At 48.1% G+C, this 18,899-nt stretch overlaps 1 protein-coding gene across 5 annotated transcripts in view; it reads left to right on the top strand.

Annotated features, from left to right (window-relative positions):
• COL6A3 (collagen type VI alpha 3 chain) overlaps positions 1–13,217 on the top strand; it is a 63,657-nt gene extending 50,440 nt beyond the window's left edge. For 2 of the 5 annotated variants that reach the window (XM_030018412.2, XM_030018401.2), the window contains 8 exons: positions 211–319; positions 1,077–1,357; positions 2,597–2,857; positions 4,668–4,742; positions 6,905–7,084; positions 7,197–7,250; positions 11,946–12,116; positions 12,329–13,217. In XM_030018412.2, coding sequence (XP_029874272.1) covers positions 211–319; positions 1,077–1,357; positions 2,597–2,857; positions 4,668–4,742; positions 6,905–7,084; positions 7,197–7,250; positions 11,946–12,116; positions 12,329–12,369 — 1,172 coding nt within the window. In that variant the 3' untranslated portion in view covers positions 12,370–13,217. The remainder of the gene's footprint in view (positions 1–210; positions 320–1,076; positions 1,358–2,596; positions 2,858–4,667; positions 4,743–6,904; positions 7,085–7,196; positions 7,251–11,945; positions 12,117–12,328) is intronic. The other 3 variants (XM_030018408.2, XM_030018407.2, XM_030018410.2) reach the window with 2 other exon arrangements.
• The last annotated feature ends 5,682 nt before the right edge of the window (positions 13,218–18,899 follow it).

The raw sequence follows: 18,899 nt of genomic DNA, 5'->3' as shown, positions 1-18,899 counted from the left end.
TGCTCTCATGTTTGTAAACTGGAATAACAAATCTCCCAGCCCAGGATGCTGCAGTAACCACACCAAAAGTCAAGAGATATTCCATAGCTTTTATCAGAGCAAGCAAGAAGAGGGGTTTTTAAATCAACAAGAAATATATGTAATGTGCTGTTGGTAGGTAACCACTGTCCACAACACCACTGTTTAATGCCAGGCTCTCTCTGTCTGTAGGCGACTTTGCTTTCTACCTGTCTCCAGAGATAAGGAAACAGTGCGAGGGGCTCCAGAGTGATCAGCAAGCCAAGAGACAGAGCCCCGGGCACGCCGGGCATAAAGTAGTGTAAGTAGTGGCTTGTCTGCGAAAGAATGAGCTTTGCTAACAGCCTGTCTTGGGGGGGAAGCCTTCACTTCCCAGTCTCTGTTTGGAAAAAGAAACTTCAACGCTAACCATCAGGATTATCAGCATTTTACTAGTTCTTTTAGTGCTGGGTCAAAAGAGCAATGGATATATCTACTAGAGAAGGGTAGACAAGTACACATAATTTTAAATTTGAGTTAAACTTCATATTTATATAAGTATAAAGGATAGGAAGGAGGTATATGCTACTGTCATCATGCACATCAGGAATTCCAGAAATTACTATTAATTTGGGGTTTTTGACTCAACAAACTATTTTCAGAGGCTGGGCTGCCCTGGACTATCTGATATCCAGGATCCATCATAGAATATATACTAATATTTTCTGAACAGAAGTGACAGCTTGTGTCACCAGCACTCACTCATCGCTGGCACAGAGCTGTCCTGGCTTTAGAAGGTTAAGCCCCCTGAAATCAGGCATGCTACAGAGCTGCCTACTGAATTCACTCTTCTGTGTGTGAAGTTGGTGTATAGACAGACTTGTGCCTCAAGGGATAGGCAGTGCCCTGCAGCACTTTTCACTGCTTGGCTGTGGGCCTTTCTAAAACTGACAAAGACTATTGACCTTGGGGCGGGGGGTGGTTCTTGCCGATGGTTTCTATGTCAACTCCTCTCCACTTCCCAAATTCTGCTTATATGGGGGAAAAAAAAGCCGCATCAGCTGCTTTTGCTTTGACAGGTACGCAGCACCCAACGCGACCATAAGCCGGACCCTCGGTGCCAGCACCACAGTCAGTGCGAGCATCAAGCCTGTTGCGAGCACCAACACCCGTGCCAGAACCACCACCGCCAGCACCACAGCCCAGACCAGAGCCGCCGGCCAGACCACAGCCGGCACCACTGTCCAGGTGAACGCCACCACGCAGAGCGCAGCAAGCACCGCCACCCACACCAAAGCCACCGGCCGCACCACCACGAGCACCACGGCCGCCGCGGCAGGTGGCAGGAGAAGACAAGGCAGTACGTGAAAGGCTGTCCCCACGCGAGCAGCACCTCTTGCTTGTCTGTACAGCAGCGGGTTGTGGCTTTTCTTCCTCCCTGCGAGGATTATTCCTATGGGAAATGTCACCGAAAGGCTAAATTTCATGCTTGCAGAAACAAGTTTTTAGGTGCAAAACTGGAAATCTGCACGGGGGGGGGTTAAGGCTTTGTCAACTTGAATTGAGAAATTTGTGCAAAACTGGGTGGGGGACAGGCTGCCTCTAGGCAAAACACAAGCAGGACGTCTAAACACGGGACAATTCATCCTCTGCTGCCTAGCTCAGTAGCACAGCGACAGAGCATTTCTCTTTGTAGTGTGGCCCATTTGCTTTCTGTGTTTTCCCCGTAGCATTACCCCTTGGCTAAGTTTTGCTATTTATGGTGTTTCATACAATGGCATTGTTTGAATTCTCCATCAGCTAATATAAATAGTTAGTTCTTCACTGAATCAGTGTAGAGACCTATTTGGGAATGCTAACGCTCCTTCATGTGAGTACAGTTCATGTAAAGGAGTTTTCCCATGTGTTTTTGCAAGGGGGTGCAGGCAGCTCTGCAGTAGCTGAACAAGTAACAAAGAACATGTGTCAAAGCACAGGGATGCTTAACCAGTCAATGAATGCATGTCCCCATATAAATAATAAATAAAAAGCAATAAATAAAAGCAAGCAGCTTTCGCAAGGTTAATGCTTTCATCAGCTTGCAGGGAACAATCATTTCTGGGTGCTTCTTGCTCCACTGTTGCTTCCAAGCAGCATTTATAAAGGTCTCATCCAATACTCTGCTGTAGCAGGAAAACCTTTCCCTAACAGCTTCTTTGACCTGTTCAATCTTAAGCAGGCTTTTCTTGAAGATCTTTAGCAGCTCAGTGAATCCATTGCACCCTAGAGAAGGATCTCACTGGACACGTTCACAGTTGTTGGGAAAGTTGTGCTGGGAATTACATTTCAAGCTGTGTAAATCTCATTAAAAAATTATTAAGAAATAAATAAACCACTGGGTAAATCATCTAGGCTATGAAAAAAAGCCTCCCTGCAGTGTGCTGGCTTGGGCATCTGAGATAGCAAAGTCACAACCCGGTTTGCACATGCCACAACTGGCTGCAGATAAATTTATTTGCTGTGGACTGGGAAGGAGATCCTGCAGCACTGAGACACTTTTTCCTTGAGACCTTTCCTCTTCAAGTCTTTGTTTAGCGTTTCTTCTGATTTTGCATTGCAGCCAAGACCCACGACATCCAGATCACAGATGTCACCGAGAATAGTGCCAGGCTGCGCTGGGCCAGCCCCGAGACACACAACGGCTACGCTTTTGATATCACTGTCACCTTAGCACATGACCACTCTCTTGTGCAGAAGCAAAACCTGACCGGCACTGAGCATGTCATCCGAGGACTCAGAAGCGGACAGAAATACCTTGTTGTCATTACCGGCTACCAGAAATCCCAACCTAAAGTAACCTACACAGGGACATTCAGCACAAGTAAGTACCTCTTAAGGAAAACACACAAACATTTATTTTTTCATAAAATGGACACAAAAAATGGAAAAAAACCCATGTAAGGGACAGGGAATCAGTTGATGCCAACAAACCCAGCCCTGGCGATGCTCAGTTGTGTCACTGCAATTCTGGCATCCTCCAGTCCAGCAGCAGGACCCTGTTACGAAATTCTGCGAATGCGTTTCTTTGGCAAATGCAAGTTGACACTTCAGTGGTGCTAAATTGACACAGATTGTGGGAGAATTAAAGCCAGTCCCAGAGGGGCGACCGCCTTATTGTGCATGCAGGAGGCTTTGCACAATGGGTCTTGGTGGGGTCCAGTTGGCATTGCTGTAATTAATAATAAGAGTCAAACTGGGTTAATACAGAATAAATTCAGTCCAGCCTGACTGCAAAATAAGCAAGAAAATCTTCTTCTCCAATCGCCATTTCCATAGCCACCTATCTGCTTCACATACTATATTATCCAAAAAAAAACCCCACAAAGAGGAGATTAAACGGAGGGTTTAGTCCTTTGGGGTTCCAAGCTACATGTGTACAGATCACATGTAAACCTCACCAACCCCTTTGGCATGGCCAAAAGTTGCTATGTAAGACACAGCCAGTTTTTTTTTATATATATAGTTTGGCATAGAGGTGACTTGGCTTGGTGGTGTGGAGAAGTTTGCGCTGGTCCTGCCAGTGCTGCATTTGGCTTCTTCTGGCACTTCAGAGCCAATTTCAGTGCCCATGGAGAGCCTTTCCACTGGCTTCAGTGGGTTTGGATCAGGTCTGAAGTCTCTTACCTTCACGAGCAATAAACATGCCCACAAAAATGTTGAGAAAAGACATCAATGCGTAGAAACAACATTTGCATGCACTGACTTGGAGCTCTTGATGCACAGGGAAGCTGCATTTCACATAGAGTAAATCTCAAATGGGAACGAATTGGGTAGGCAGTGGTGACACCACATTTGCTCACAGGCTGTGACCTGGACAGTGGGAAGGACTGTCCCTCTTACCCACACCCATGCCCTCCACCAGAGAAAAGCAAATCCAACCCTTCCTGTGGCTGCAGCCCCCTCCAGCCCTCCAGCCCCACGGAAAATGAGCCACAGGTTGCCCTGGGAAGGGGCGTGATGCCATAAGGTGCAGTCATGTAGAGCATGATGCAACATGAACCATGTTCTCTTTTCCATCACAAGGGTTTTCTTCCCCCAGTGACAATCCTCAACAACATAGTTCCTAAGGCCTTGATGGGAGGAATGTGGTCAAGGAGAGGCATGCAATGCATGGACAGTCCTTGAGGGCTGCAGGGGAACAAGAGAAGATCCATCATGAACTATTTGATCCCCTGCAGGATGCCATTTTTTCTTCTGCCATCTTTAAGGCCAGAGGAGCAAAACTAAACTGGTGAGAGAGAGGCCATATCCGGCTCCTTCAGCCCTGCCCAGTCGCATGCTGTGGGGTGAGTGGCGGCCATCCAAAGCAGTTGCATGGGCCCCTGAAGATGCTCCTTTGCAGTCACCCCTGAGGATAAGCCTGACCACACAGCAGAGCTGCTGGCTGAGGAGAGCAAGGCAAACCCGTCCCTGTGCGGCTGGGTGGTTGTGGATTACTCATCCTGTCAGCTGCCTCCAATAAACATTTCTGAAATGTATGTGCTAGGGTAAACAGATCCAGACCCGACTCCCGCGACTTGTGTGGGTCCCCTGTGCTGCAGCTGGGGCCAGTGAGTTTGTTTATGGCTGCGCAGAGGGCACTGCTGCAGATCCCCTTCCCCTTGGCTGACCCCGCTGCTTCTTCCCCCCAGAGACTCAGGCACAGCCCAAGGTGTCCCTGGCCAACATGATGCTCAACACCGAGCCGCTGGAAGGGCCCGAGAGTGGTGAGTATGGGTGATGGTGGGAGTGCTGGGCTGGGGGGCTCTGCCAGGACCCCCAGCAAGAGCCTGGCCATTTGCACTGGTCTTCCCCTTGCCTGCACCTAAACCCATCCTTTCTCAGAGCCCTGCTAGGACCAAAGGATCTGCGAGTCTTTTGCTCTGCAGAGCCAACAGATCACGATGTAGATGACATCCTTGGCCATGCGGGTCTGAGCCCTGTATTGGGGTGTCTGCCCCATGCTGGAGCCAGAGCCCCCTGAAGTTGCTATGATCCTAATGGGAGACTCAAACTGGGTCCTGTTTCCATCGCAAGGATGGGAGGTGAACCAGGGCCCAAGCGCTGGCTGCTCTCCAGGGACAAGCTGTGCCCCATGGCCTCCCCGGCATGTGTAGATGCAGGTGTGGATGCAGAACATCACCTGATGTTTGCTCGCTCCCTCTTTCCCCATTTGGGGCAAAGAATAGGTCTTGGCTCCTTGGTTTAACACACAGGTCTCAAGAAGGGTGTGACCAACAGCCAGGGATTGCAGAGGAGTTAGTATCAAACGTTTGCATAAATTTGACTAATTGGTAGCCTCCTTCCAGTTTCACCCATCTGCCCATCCCCTGTTTCTCTGTCACCAGTGGTGTATGTAGTAAACTGCTAAATGAGTGAGCTGTCAGCTCCTACTCTGTTGTTAATGCTGTTAACCTGTGTTAATAACCCATAATCACTGTAGCTGTTAATACGTCATCTCATTGCTTTTGTTGACATCAAGCTCATTATATCGGCACTATTACAGTCCGTTGTACTGTAAGTGCCAGGCTGCAACCCCTCCTCCAAGGGGCTGGAAGGGCTATCAGCCTTCATAAAGCAACACAGGCACAGCCCTGTCACAGGCACCAACTATGGATCTGGCATCTGGAACTCATCCCTGAATCTTCACTCTCATGTTTTTCTTCAAGCGTTTTGCTTGCACTGTGGTTCATTTTCTTCTTGAGGTGGTCTGAGAGCATGTGGAGATACTGCTGCTCAGTGCGTTCAGCCAACAAGAGTTGCAAAGCTGCTGTTGGGGTCTGGCTCCTCGCGTTGAAAGGGATGAGCATGGACCTCATGCCTGGCTGGTGGTACCACCGGAGCTTGCTGCAGCGGAGGGGCTGAGGGCTTGCGCCTGGCAGGGACCATCTAATTTCTGCCTTGCTGCATGTCCCATCATCCCACCCTTCCCATGTGTTCCCACTCATTGGGTCCCTCTCCCTGGCACTGACATCCCCTCTGAAGCCTTCACTTGGCTTGTCCCCACCAGGTGACACGCACTCCCGTGGCTTTGTTTAACCCATTCTGTGCCAGCCCTTTGGAAACAAGGTGTGTAGGTCTGCCCGAAGGAAAATGGATGTGCTGCGTGCTCCCTCTGTGCTTCAACGCAGACCTCGCAATCTCAGCTCCTCTTGTTGACCCACTTGCAGCAAACGCCTCTGCCCGAGGATTTATGGCAGCCAGCAGTTTGGGGGAAACATTCCCCGGGGATGCTAATCTGAAGTTTTTCAACAGGCTAAGGACATTAAACAGGGCAGGAGATTTGGGATGGGTTGTGTAGCTGAGTCTTTTCTAGTCCTCTGTGCAACGGGAGAGGCCCATGCATAAATCTTTTCCAACAGACCTCGGAGGAAGCCCCAGATTCTGCCCTCCTTATATAGGCAAAGCAGCTCCTAGCATGGATGGCCTATCTTTGCTAATAAAAACTCTGGGATTTGGACCTAAATTATCATTTCTGGGCAGGAAAGGAACATATGTTTAAATCCTCATCAAGCCTTAAAGTCTACCAGGTGCAGCCTGCCTTTAGAGATAAAATAAACACACTTAAGGATTCAAAGTTACTGCCAAGACAAACAGCTTTGAAAATAGATGGGGGAAGTTGTGTGAGGGACCAATCCTGTGTGCACCAGTGGGGAGTAAGGGGCTCCCACCACCTTGGTCCAGGGACTTTGGGCTTGGATGTGCAACGAAATGAAGAGCAGGGAGAGGCAAGCTGGAGGCTGGGGAAGGTTTGCATTTAGCAAAAGAAATCACACAACAAGGAAATGCCACTAGTCCTGTACCGGGCTTTTTTTCTTTTCAATCTCTTTGCTTTTTCAGCTTTTAACCCTTTCAGAGTCACTTAACCTTTGCACCTTTTGACATGCAGATTGGCCAGACCCTTGCTTGCTGGACTTTGACATGGGCATGCAGTGCAAGGACTATCAGATTGTGTGGTTCTTTGACTACAAAAACAAGATCTGCAGCCAGGGTTGGTATGGTGGCTGCGGTGGTAATGCCAATAGATTTGAGGCCGAAGCTGAGTGCATTAGCAAATGCTTAAAACCATGTAAGTACCGTGTGGGGATTAATCCTTTTGCATTTTATCATATTGTCAAATAATGTTTGGATTGGAGAGAAAACGTTGTTTAAAATCCAAACCCACGCACTTTCTCCTCCAGCAGCAGCTGAGAAAGCCATGCAGCAGCCACCCCTTGAGAAAAGATTGTCATCAGGTAACACCCCAAAAAAAAAAAAATCACAAACCAAAGCAAATCCATTATTTCACCTTCACCATTTCATAGCATGCATCCAAGCTTGTCCGATACAAGATCACCAGTAGTATAGACTTGGTTTTCATTTGCTCCTTGACATGACCATGCCCTACCATCTGCTTTGCATGAACAAATCACCTTGCATGCGTGTTGTCACACCAAGACATGTTGTGTTTGCACGACCTGAGTGCAAACCACAGCTATATGGCAAAATTGGGCACTGGATTTCATGAGTAGCATGGGGTTGCTGAACTGGAGCGTGGCACGGTCCCAAAGCAGTTTCTGTCATCACTGCATGACTAGCAATGCCACCATTCAGTAGCGTGCCTTTGCTGAGATGCAAAGAATTGCAAACGTTTCACTGCCTGTAACCAAAACACTTGACGGAAAATTACTCTATGGGGCCTGGGTCTTGTCTGCAGATATTTTCCTTTTGCACCAAAAGATAAAAATCAAAGTTGAGGGAGGAGCCCACAGGAAAATGGCAATGACCTCCTCTCCTCAAGGAGTTTCTGAGATTTAGGGGTTGTGTTTGCAAATCTCTTCAAGACCTGGGAAGGAAGTAGAGACTTGCAATCACCTGTGTTGGTTCAGCAAGGGGTTGGGATGGGAACCAGACCCCAGAAAAGCCTTGCTATCATAGCAGCTTCCCCCTTCTAGTGGTGTTTCAAGGCCCTTTGCAGAGATGGGAGGGAAACCTAGGAGTGAGGCAAGCTCTGGTACCTAACAGCAGGGCTTTAATCCTCGTGGGGGCATGACAGGGTTTGAAAAGTCAAACTAAGGTCTGCCCCCCCCCCCCCCCCCCGACAATTTGGTTTTCTTAGGTATATTTTAGGCTCCCCAAATCAGACTTGAGAATTTTTGTCAAAATTGTCAGTGCAGCCTGAGTCCAGCTGTGGGTGCCCCTGCAGAAACATGCAGGCAAGTGAGGAGGGGCCACCACCAGCCATGGAGATGCCTGGAGTGGCAGCTGCTTGCAAAAGGAGATTGCAAGGTGCTTCTGGGCTGCAAACGGGCATCATGGACAAAGGTCCATTGGTTGCAGTTTGAGGACTTTTCAGCCAGAGGAAGCAGCGTATGGCTTGTGCAGAAACCTGTACCTTCAATCTAGAGCAGAATTTCATCCTCACAGAGTAGGGAATCTTCCGTGATGTGTTTTTCTCCAGAGGGTGCATGTTTCTGCTAGCCCCATCCCACGGGCCAGCCCCTTCTGATCATCATCACATGCCTTGATGATGTTTCCAGCAACTGTTGTTCAGGCTAAAGTGATATTTCATGAACTTGGCGCCATTCTGCCCTGGGCAGATAGTCAAGAAAAGCAACTGAGGGGCCCTGGAGGGATGCTCGCATCTCTGCCCGCCCCGCGCTATTCACCACTTTATTCTCTTTTCATTTGCTGCAAAACCAGAGCTTGAATCCACCATGGAAAAAGAGACACAGGAGTTCATGTACAGCTCAGCTTTTAAAATGCTGGGCATTGGGTCAGGCTCTCGGTTCAGCCTACACCAGGTACTGGAGCCAGGTGCAACACCGAGAAATGAGCTGCTCTCCCAAACCTTAGGGCTCTTTGGGTGCAAAAACATGCACCAGACCCACCTCCCCTTTGAAGCCTTTTAAATGCTGTGGTAACCTTTAATTATTGAATTTTTAGATATAGATTTTTTAATTATTATTTTTTTACCATGACAAAATTAACTGTAAGTGCAACTGAGGAGCCCAGACACATTTTCTCCATGGGATGAATTAAAACCCTGGCTTATGGTGGCTGTCCCCATCTTTTGAACCAGCCAGAGCCAGCCACACCTTAAAACACATTTTAGCCCCCTAGTTCTTGCTCTCCATCAATTCTTTCAAATTTTTGGATAAGCTTTTGTTTCATTTATTGTGTTTTGGGCTTGGGATTTTTGGTAGTGGGGGAGGTTTGGGTTAAAATGCCATCCAGTGGTTCAGCCAGAGGAGTTACTAGATGGTGTTTGATGGTGCTCTGAAACTGAAGAGTGGCACAAGTCCACACAGTGTGAATATTAGGGCAGGCGAACCGAAGATTACAATACAAGTGAATTTTCAGCAGTTTTCCTGAAGCCAGATCTGCCTCTAAAGTGCTGATTGAATTTCCCTGTGCATCTGCTGATCCTGAAGGCTGCTTCCACTCGAAGGGGATGAAGGGGGGCGAAAGCTGAGCTGCCTGGATGCCATGCCACAGAGAAAAATTGTATTATACCTCCCATCAGCTGAATGTTTTGATTACTGGTTGGATTCCCGAAAGGGTGTGCAGGGTTTCGGGTAGAGTCATTCTTGTATTCACATCTGCTGGTTTTCAGTGTTTTGGAAGGCAGGGAAGAAGGGAGATGGACTTTGGAAAAAAAAAAAAAAAAGTCTGAATATAAAAAGGCAAAGAGTCTGCCAAAGGCATGGGGAAGCTTTTGGCTGTAGGAGCCCAAAAGCAAAGCTGAATTGGACAGTCTATATTGATTTCAAATTCCAAGGAAAAACGGAGATTAAAAAAGAAATCCTGCTTCAAAAAGCTACATTTAGAACAGGACAATGGGCAGAAGCGTCCCTTCAGACATGTCTCCTCTCTCAGAAAGGACATATTCCCAGCTCCTCCTACCTAAACAGTAAACCCACTGCTCAAACAAACCACCCAATCTCCGTCATGACCGCAGCACGGACCACTTGAGTCTGACCCCTTTGACGACAGCGCTGTTCTGGCAGCGATCCGTTCAGTCGCTCACAGCACAGAGGGACTCCTGCGTGCAGAAGAGGGAAAAATGCAACTAAAATGAGTGGGCAGAAAGGGTTTAGATGTTTGGCCAGGTCTACCCAGAAGCATACCTGTGGCTGGGCTGCAAGGTCCCTGACACTGGTCTGGGCATTTCCCTGTCCATCCCGGGAGCATCCCGGCCTCGCTGCAGCGTTCCTGGGCTCTGGGCAGCCGCCAGCACCAGCCACAATTTCCTTTAAAGTAAACCCGTTGCCAGGGCTTTCTTATTGCCTAGGGTCCATTGCCAGACCTACTTTCTAGTTGGGATTTCAGGGATAATCTTCTGCGCCTTTCTTCCCATGAAAACTTTAGAAGGGTTTAGTATGCTTTTGCTTTCATTAGGCCCCAAAGAAACTTGCTGGCAAATGCACCTTTTTATATATTCACCCTATATCTATATACTCTTTCCTATTTGTGGGTATGTTGGAGCTCTGTTTCTGGTAGGACAGAGGCCTGGTAAGATCTCTCAGCCCCTTGCAACTAGTGGCCAATTGCTTTTTCTTATTGGTTGGGATAGGCAGAATCATAGAAAAGTGAATATAAAATTATTTTTTACCAGCATTGAGCTCTTGATCTCACAAAATCCTGCCTTCACGTGAGCAATCCGAGGACCACAGCTAGTTCAGGCACCTTTGCTGTTAGCAGACAGCTATTTCTGGGGGCCCTGTGTGATTTGGAAGGGGGCTACAGAAGGCTTGGGGCTGTTAACCACAATTTCAGACAAGTCTCTTAAGTAGCTTGATTTCTGGCACCTAGTTTACAAAAGGCATGATCCTAAGACAAGATTATCAGAAGATAACTTCAAGACCTGAATTTCCCCAGCAGTCATTGCTGGTGTACTCCATACCTGTTGGTTTAGCTTTGCTTCTGGAAAAAAAAAGAAGGTAAAGGACCTTTTTGTTCTTAATTCAAAAAGGGGTCCTGATTGCAAATACCCCTCTAGTAAGAGGAATTCCACGCTTTGCTTGTCTGACTCCCCCTCATCCCAATTCATTTTTTGGTGCTGGCTGTTATACTGATTTACTTGTTTGACTGATGACTTATGATTTTTACTCACGCCCAAGGCTGGACAGCAAGAGCTTGAAGGCGTACCACTGGTAAGGGCCAGTGATGAGCGTGATACCAGAAATTTTTAGGATCTGCCTGACTCAGGGCTATGGTAACAAGACTTTTCCAGGACAAACCATGATGGCTGATGGTTATGCCGTACTGAGCAGAGGTGGCACGAGCTGCTTCTGCGTCCCTGTGTGCAAGGGATGCCTTGTTTGTGACTTCATGGTAAATTAGTGGCTAATATCAGAGTCTTTTATTTTATTTTTTAAAATCTATTTGGCAATTTCATTTTAACACATCCAAGTACTTTGTTATTTTGTTCCTTGCTTACTCAGCAAGGGATGCAGAATGTCACGGGGCAGTGTGTAGTAGGTCCAGGAGCATCTTCAGATAGAAGACCTCTCTTTTTGAGGGAAGACAGTATTTTTAATGGGAAAATGATGGTACCAATACTCTTTCCCTTGCAGCACAGCCAGTCCTCTCCCAGTTCTGAGACCTGCCGACTAATTTCCTGCAAATCCAGGGGATTTGCAGACAACCGCTGCTATGCAGCACTCTTCCTTTATCTCAGCATCACTCCATGAATGCATGACAGCAACATGGCTGAGGGCTTGTGGATCAGGGCTGATGACCTCCAAACAAAGACCTTCTCTTTGCAAACTAAGAGATGGGATTTAGTCACAGCGGATGTGCAAAGTCTATGCTGTGGTTGCCCTTTCCAAGCTTGCATGCCAGCCCTTCTCGCAGGCATTTATCTGCCATACAAATACATTCAGAGAGGCTGTGTTTCACCCAGGAGTGCTATTGCTGACTCTTCTTGCTCCTGCTTTTATCTGCAGTCACAGATATCTGCCGGCTGCAAAAAGATGAGGGGACCTGCAGGAACTTTGTGCTGAAATGGTATTACGACCCTGAGACCAAGAGCTGCGCCCGGTTCTGGTACGGCGGCTGCGGAGGCAACGAGAACAGATTTAACACACAGAAAGAATGTGAAAAAGTTTGCGTCCCTGGTAAGCAGCATATGTGCAGCTGGAGAGGGGGCCAGCCAAGTCCCTGGCATTTCCAGTCTGGTACATGGCTGGGGTGAGCTTGGTTGTTGTGCTCTGAGCTCCATAGCAAGTCCTGGCAATTAACTCATTTACACTCCCTCAACGTCCTGCACGGCTTTCCATGTGTGGAATAACCTCATTTATTTTTCTTTTTCTCCACAAAACCTTTTCAGGTAACATCAACCCTGGCGTGGTGACAACGATAGGAACATAGAGCCAGCGACCTGTCAACACATACCTCTGAGACAGCCAGGAGCATCAGCTGTTGCCACCTTACCCCTATAGAAGCTAAGGGTATAGACTACCTTGCACTGTACTATTTCATGCTTTTAACTTCCAAGCAAACCTTGAAGAAAGTGTTTTGCTGCATGACCTACCAATATGGTGCTAAACTGTTTGTGGACTGAGTGCTACATGTGTCCGGGTTATATTGTATAGCTTCAACATTACCAAATATTTACCTAATTGCAGATTGTTATTGTCTCTCAACACGTCTCTAAATTACCCTTTCTTTCCGATTCCGGCATCCTGCCTATCTAAGGCACTGTAAAAATGAGACAAAAAAAACCCCCCATAATAATTTCACTGCAACTGTTACGTGCTTGCTTTTATTGTTTTCATAACTGAGCATAACTTTACAGAGGAAGCCTTCATGTAAGAGAGTAGCTACTTCTGATAAACAAGCGATTCAATTTTTCATTCTTCCTTTTTTTTTTTTTTTTTTTCTCTTTTTGCTGGATTAAATTTCAAACTAGATCTCTTGTATGCATTTGTAACATACATGGCCAACCGAACTAGCAAGGAAAAGGAAGCAAGGTTTCCAAATGCAAATGCACTGCTGGGACCAAGGCCTCAGTTAAAAAAATTTTAAATTGTGGTGTAGGATGCCTCTGGCATTGTTCTGATGTTATATGTTTTATAAAATACAAAGCAAAGCAATCTGGGGAGGCGGGGTGGTGGGTGGGAGGGGAATTTTATTTTTATTGTGGATTCTGTGTCAGGAAGTCTATACAAAGAACTTTTAAATAAAGTCTAATGGAGGTTTTGAGAAACTCGTGGTTTTGACTTTGTAAAAGCCATGGTGGGCATCACTGGAATAATTTTCCAGGGTCTGAAAAGCATTTATTTGGAGGGAAATCCCACTGGCCCTTAAAGGGAGGATGGATGTAGTATGGATATTCAGGGGGACATCACTGAGGTCCTGCCTGTAACCTGGAATTTTCCAGCTTGGAAAAAGGTAGAAACTGAGATATCTCAGTTGTGGAATCTCCATTCTGGAGGAATTTAAACTCGGCTGGACATGGCCCTGAGCAATGTGGCCTCAGCTGGCCCTGCTTTGAGCAGGGTGTTGGACCACAGGCATCTGGAGGTCTCTTCTAACCTGCCTGACTCAATGACCCCATGGGCATTTTTGGGTGTCTCCTCTGCTGTCCACAGCCATGATGATTTTTACCCCAGGGTATTCCTGTCCTTATCTGAGCTCACCTAAGGAAGCCAAAATTCACAGAAAGAATGCACATTTCCCTGCCCCTCCAAAAAGTCCTCCTAAGAGCATGAAGCAGATGAACTTCATGCCCCCCAGGGCACAGGGCAGCTCTGGGCTGTGGGGCTGAGGTCCTAAATTTCCCCAAGCCTCAGTTGTGGTCTGCAGGTGGGTGCTGAGAACACTTCCCATGGCCCGGTGGAGGTGCTGAGAAGGAAGACGTGAGCCTTGCAGGCACACACCATAGAAGAGGCAGCTGAATGCCAAAACCAGAGCAGGTCCACAGGGTTGCGTTGGTTAAATCTTGAAAAGGAGACCAAGCCTACGATTTAAGGCTTATCCAGTGTCTTCCTACGTGGGTCAGGGTGGGACTGTCATGAGGAGAAGGCAACCTGGTGCTCACCTGCCCCATACTTTGGGGTGCTACTTTCTGAAGCACTTCAGGTGGGTCTTCAAGGACCATGACATGAGACACTCCACGTGTGTCGTACATGATGCCTTTGAAAGCAGCCGTCCCAACAGGACAACTTGCCTTCCGTAACACCATTTACAAGGCTAAATTAAGCTGGCCAGGCACCTCAGGTTCCCCATTCAATGCCGCATATGATCCACAGGGGTCAAAGAGGCACACCTTGACTCGTCTGTGTGCAGATTCCTTGTGGCAAGGGGAGCGAGTAGGGCTGCTCTGGGCTTTGTCCCTGCAGGGATTTACATTTTTAGGTGTCCCAGCTTTTATGCCATTCCTGGCATGTGGAGCAGGCCAGCTCCCAAAATTTCCCATCAGTACCAAGCCACTTGTGCAGGACTCGGGGATGGCAGGGACACTGCTCGACTGGGGATGAGCCGAGCCCTGGCAGCTGCGCTTGCGAAGCTGCGCTGTTTATTCGGCACCCTCTCTGAGCACATTACAAGGGCTTCTTTAAAAAAGAGGGGAATGGGTAAATTTTTTTTAATTCATTATTATAATTGGCTCTTGCAATGGCTGCACCCAGCTGTGGCTGCTCCGGAGGACAGAGCAGCCTGCCCTGCATTTCACCGTGCACGGGGGCATGCCCAAGACCCCCTCTTTTGCTCTCAGGGAGTATAAAAATTGCAGCTAGGTTAAAGTGACCCGCAAATCACCCTTCCCTCCAGCCTCCCACCCCTCTGCAGCACAGAAGAGGTTTTCCCAATGCCAGTGCCGCCTCCATTTCCTGGGAAACCTCCTTCCGACAGGCCGTGCAGCGCTCCAGGATGTGAAGGTGCAGCCCGGGTTTTCCCAGTGTGCCGGGGGAGCAGGCGGCTTGGGAAGGGGGCCCCCCATCCCCTCCTACCCCATCCCATCCCTGGGGCTGCGGGGTGTTGCAGTCACCTCTCCCAAGCCTTTTAAGGAAGCACGTTACGCCCCGGGCCCCCGGCCAGCAGCCACACGGGGTTACACATGGAAGTCATCTGCAGCTGGGAGCGCATCTGCCAGCGTGGCCAGACCAGGAGTAAAAATAGCTCAGCCCAGCCCAGCAGAGCCCCAAGCAGCGCGCTCCGCTCCTGGCTGCCGATGGTGAGACCCGACATCAGCACCCTGCTGCTCTCGAGGTGGCCTTCACCACCTCCCACCGCCATTTATTAGCACCCCTGTGCTGCAGATCCAGCTAGCATCCCCCCGCCCCCAGTCACCAAGTCCCCCATGTCAGGGGAGGGGGCTGCTCCCCTAATGTGTTTTTTCCTGCAGACAAATTAGCTCTGGCTAAACAGTTCTCATCCCCTTGTGAAACCATTTCTTTGTGGCATCCTAAAAGAAACACTGTGTTGAACTCAAGATGGATGTGATGGATGTGTGTGCTGTAATCCAGAGGATGTAGTCCTTTAAGGAGGACTTCTTATGCAGAAATATGCTTCAAAAATGCCCATCACTTTGCTTTGAAAGGTACAGTGTCGGTCTTCCACCCCTGCCTGAGAGCAAGACATAAAAGCTGGACTCAAGCCTAGCATTTCCCCATAAGCTGAAGGCATGTCATGAAATAAAAGAGCTTCACTGGAAGAAAAGTCTCCTGGTGAAGACCTGTTCTGTGGTGTAATGCTGTTCAGAAAGTCTCTCCACCTTTCAGCATGAGCCCTGACAAAGTTGCTGGAGGACATGTCCCGTGGTTGGGCTGATGCTCTCAAACCCGCAGGCTGTAGCCTGAAAAGGACTTGTGTGCCTGAAAGCCTGCTTTCTTGAGGCACATCAGCCTAACAAAAGATACTACCACTCCCTATAAACTGCATCTCTCATTGCCAGACCATAACAGCTACATCACTTCTACTAATGGCCAAGATGTCTTGTTAAAAAGTTCAGTGTCAGTGGAGAGGGTAAGCTGGCATCTTCCTTCTGCTCTGACCTGCTCACATCTTCTTTTGGATAGGCTTGGCCACATGTTTTAGCATAACTCGCATGTGGGACTCGTGCTCTGAGGCACCCTGAAGCGATGCTATGAAGGTCTGAGCATCGATATAGACAGTACAGGTGGGATATGGTTATCCACATCTGGGTGTGACGTGTCATTTCAGAAACCCTCAGGCACTAGTTACACAATGCAGGTGGGTTGTCCTTAACCTTTGCCATGTCTCCAACCCCACGCAGATATTGTCAACCACCACTGAGCGTCTTGACTTGCAGTAGGGGCTAACATTTAGGCAACCAGGACCCACTCCTACATGGAGGTGTGGATGCAGGAGGGGATGTAGGACTTCTTGTGTCTTCCTCTGGGCAACCTGACTGTGAAATACTCCATGAGAAGGGTCAGATTGGTAAAATAAGGGCTGATGGCTCTGCTGACTGGGACAGAATTAGCATCAGGACTTGAAGACAAAGCACTAAATCCAAGACTCACTTGGACTTTATGCGGGTCTCCAAGGCAGGGTCAACCCGACGTACATCAGCCCTGCAAAGGTTTGTCTAACCTGTTCCCAGAAAACTCCAGAGATTTAGGGCAATTCTACAATTGCCCTAAAGGGTGATAGTGGACAGTCCCTGGACAAGCTATTACATGGCTTTTGCAATAGCCAGTCTCAAATCTCACTTGCTCTAATTGAGAACCAGAGGGGTTTGGATGAACATGCTGCCCTTGGAGGCAAGCGAGCTACAAGTTGGCTGGTGAAAACCACAGGGTTCAACACCAGAGCAGAGACATAACCTTTTATGATACCGATGGTATCATAAAAATGAAGGGTAGGACATGTAGCAGAATTAAGCATTGCAGCCAGACCCTTAAATTTAGGATAGCACCAGCATTTAATGCTTGGTTAGGTTCTCTAAATGCTGTAGCTTTGCATTTAATCATAGCCTTCTCGGGAAACCTTTACAAGGAGAGGCAAAGTGGCTCTGACACATTTTATTAGCCAGTATTAAATTTATTACACCAGTAAAGGAAGCCAGTCTAAAAGTATATGGATGTACACATGTACCTGCCTAGCTCCTTTCAGTTGAAGCAGGTTTTCCAGCAACACCATGCCAAAGCAATGCCCTACACTGCGAGTGTTGACATTGCAAGGTCAAGAGTTTAAGGAAAAGGATGTCCTCCATGCCAGGCGGTCCTGGAAATTAGGACTGTATCCAAGTGCTTCAGCATAGATGCAGATAAACTTGAAGCAGCTGAGCCTGGAGAAAAGGATCTTCAGATAATTGAGACATAAGTGTGGGCATTTCCTCGGCCACGGGTCTTCTGTGTGGCCATCACCCTACCCTTTGTCCCCTCCTGCTTCAGCCTCCCGCTTGTGAGATGGGTATAATACATCTCCCAACCTTAAAATCATTAAGCCTCTTGAGTAACAAGGAGGTGATAAGCTGAGATAAGGGGATTTGGAAGATGCTAGATTTTATAGGTGCTCGTTTTCCTTCTGCCTATGAGTTACAGCTCCTGCATGCCCATAAGCTCTTTGGGGCAGGGTGGTCACTCCCAGGGAGCAGCATCTCACAGGGAGCTCACTGCAAGCAAGCACCATTCCCACGAGCTGGCGTGCCTGCCACCAAGACTGGCATCCCGGATGGCTTTAAATCCCAAGATAATTTTAAACCCATGATAATTTCTCAGCCCAGAGAACCCACCCGCCCAGAGCTCCAGCCCAGCAGCTAGGGACCACTCACAAAATGGCAGCAGGCAGCTCGCTGGAAGCGCAGCCTTTCCGAAAGCAAAACCCATGGCTAAATTGGATGTGGCGGGGTAAACAGCCCCAGCAAATAGCTGGGACTGTGCTCCAGCTGCGGGATGATTTACGAGAAGGCAGGAGCGGGTCTTTTCTTTGGTTAAACAGAGCAGATCCGAACCAGATGTCTAACCTTTATCTCGATTGCTGCGGAGACGGAGGAGCAGACAGGGGAGAGAGAAAGACGTTCGAGTTTCCATTAGCTGCCGCTCCGCTGTCTTCCAAAGTCAGCTCATAAAGAAAAATGAATACCATCAGCCAGGAAACTTTGCTTTGGTGAACTATATGTTTTGTTTCGACCTTTGCTGCTATAGCGACCGTGCTGAAATAAAAGTGCAGCCGGCTGCGATGACCTCATTGTATTACTCTATTAAAATCTGATATTATAAAGATATAACCTGGGCAGATGATTGAAGATTTGCACATAGGCATGGCTTTTGCTGTGGTCTCCAGGAAAGCGGGGCTGGAAAGGGCAGGTATAGGGGGAATGAGGGCAGGATGTCAAGGCAGCCACCTTTGGGGATTTTTTCCCACCCAGGGAGCAAGTGAGACGTGTGGGAGAAACGCAGGCTCTTCCTTGTGTTCCTGGGGAAGGGGCGACTTTTGGCCACCCGTGATGAAAAGCTTTTGGGAAGGCTGTGCCAAGGGGGGACCACACCACATGGTTTCACAGACCGGTGCAAGCAATAGGGATTTCCAAACTGAGACCCTCCTAGCTCAGTGCCTAGACGGGCAGGAAAATACCCAAGGAATAGCATCCAGCTTGAACCCCCTGAAAATTAGCTTCCAAACCTGGGGTGAAAGCACTCCAGTGTGCTGCTAGGAATCTCATCTGAGATGCGAGTGTCTCAATTTTAGGATATCCTAGTGGGCAAAGGCCAAATAAGCTGTCACTCTTGAAAAAAGGTAGAAATTATTTAAGCGTGTATGCAATTAATATATATGCCTTATAAATGGGATCTGCAAGATTATGAGTGGTCAATGAACTGAAGTGGAACTGAAAGGCCTGAAAAAAATGTTGCTAGGGTCGAAAGCAGTAGTTTGTTATTTCTAAAATACTTGTCTAGTTTTCCAGCAGTGATTAATTCTGCAGATGGGGT

This window comes from Aquila chrysaetos, chromosome 6 (genome assembly GCF_900496995.4).
Source record: "Aquila chrysaetos chrysaetos chromosome 6, bAquChr1.4, whole genome shotgun sequence".
Classification (NCBI taxonomy): Eukaryota; Metazoa; Chordata; class Aves; order Accipitriformes; family Accipitridae; genus Aquila; species Aquila chrysaetos.
Note: the sequence above shows the minus strand (reverse complement) of the source record. Positions and strands in the feature narration are given on the sequence as shown.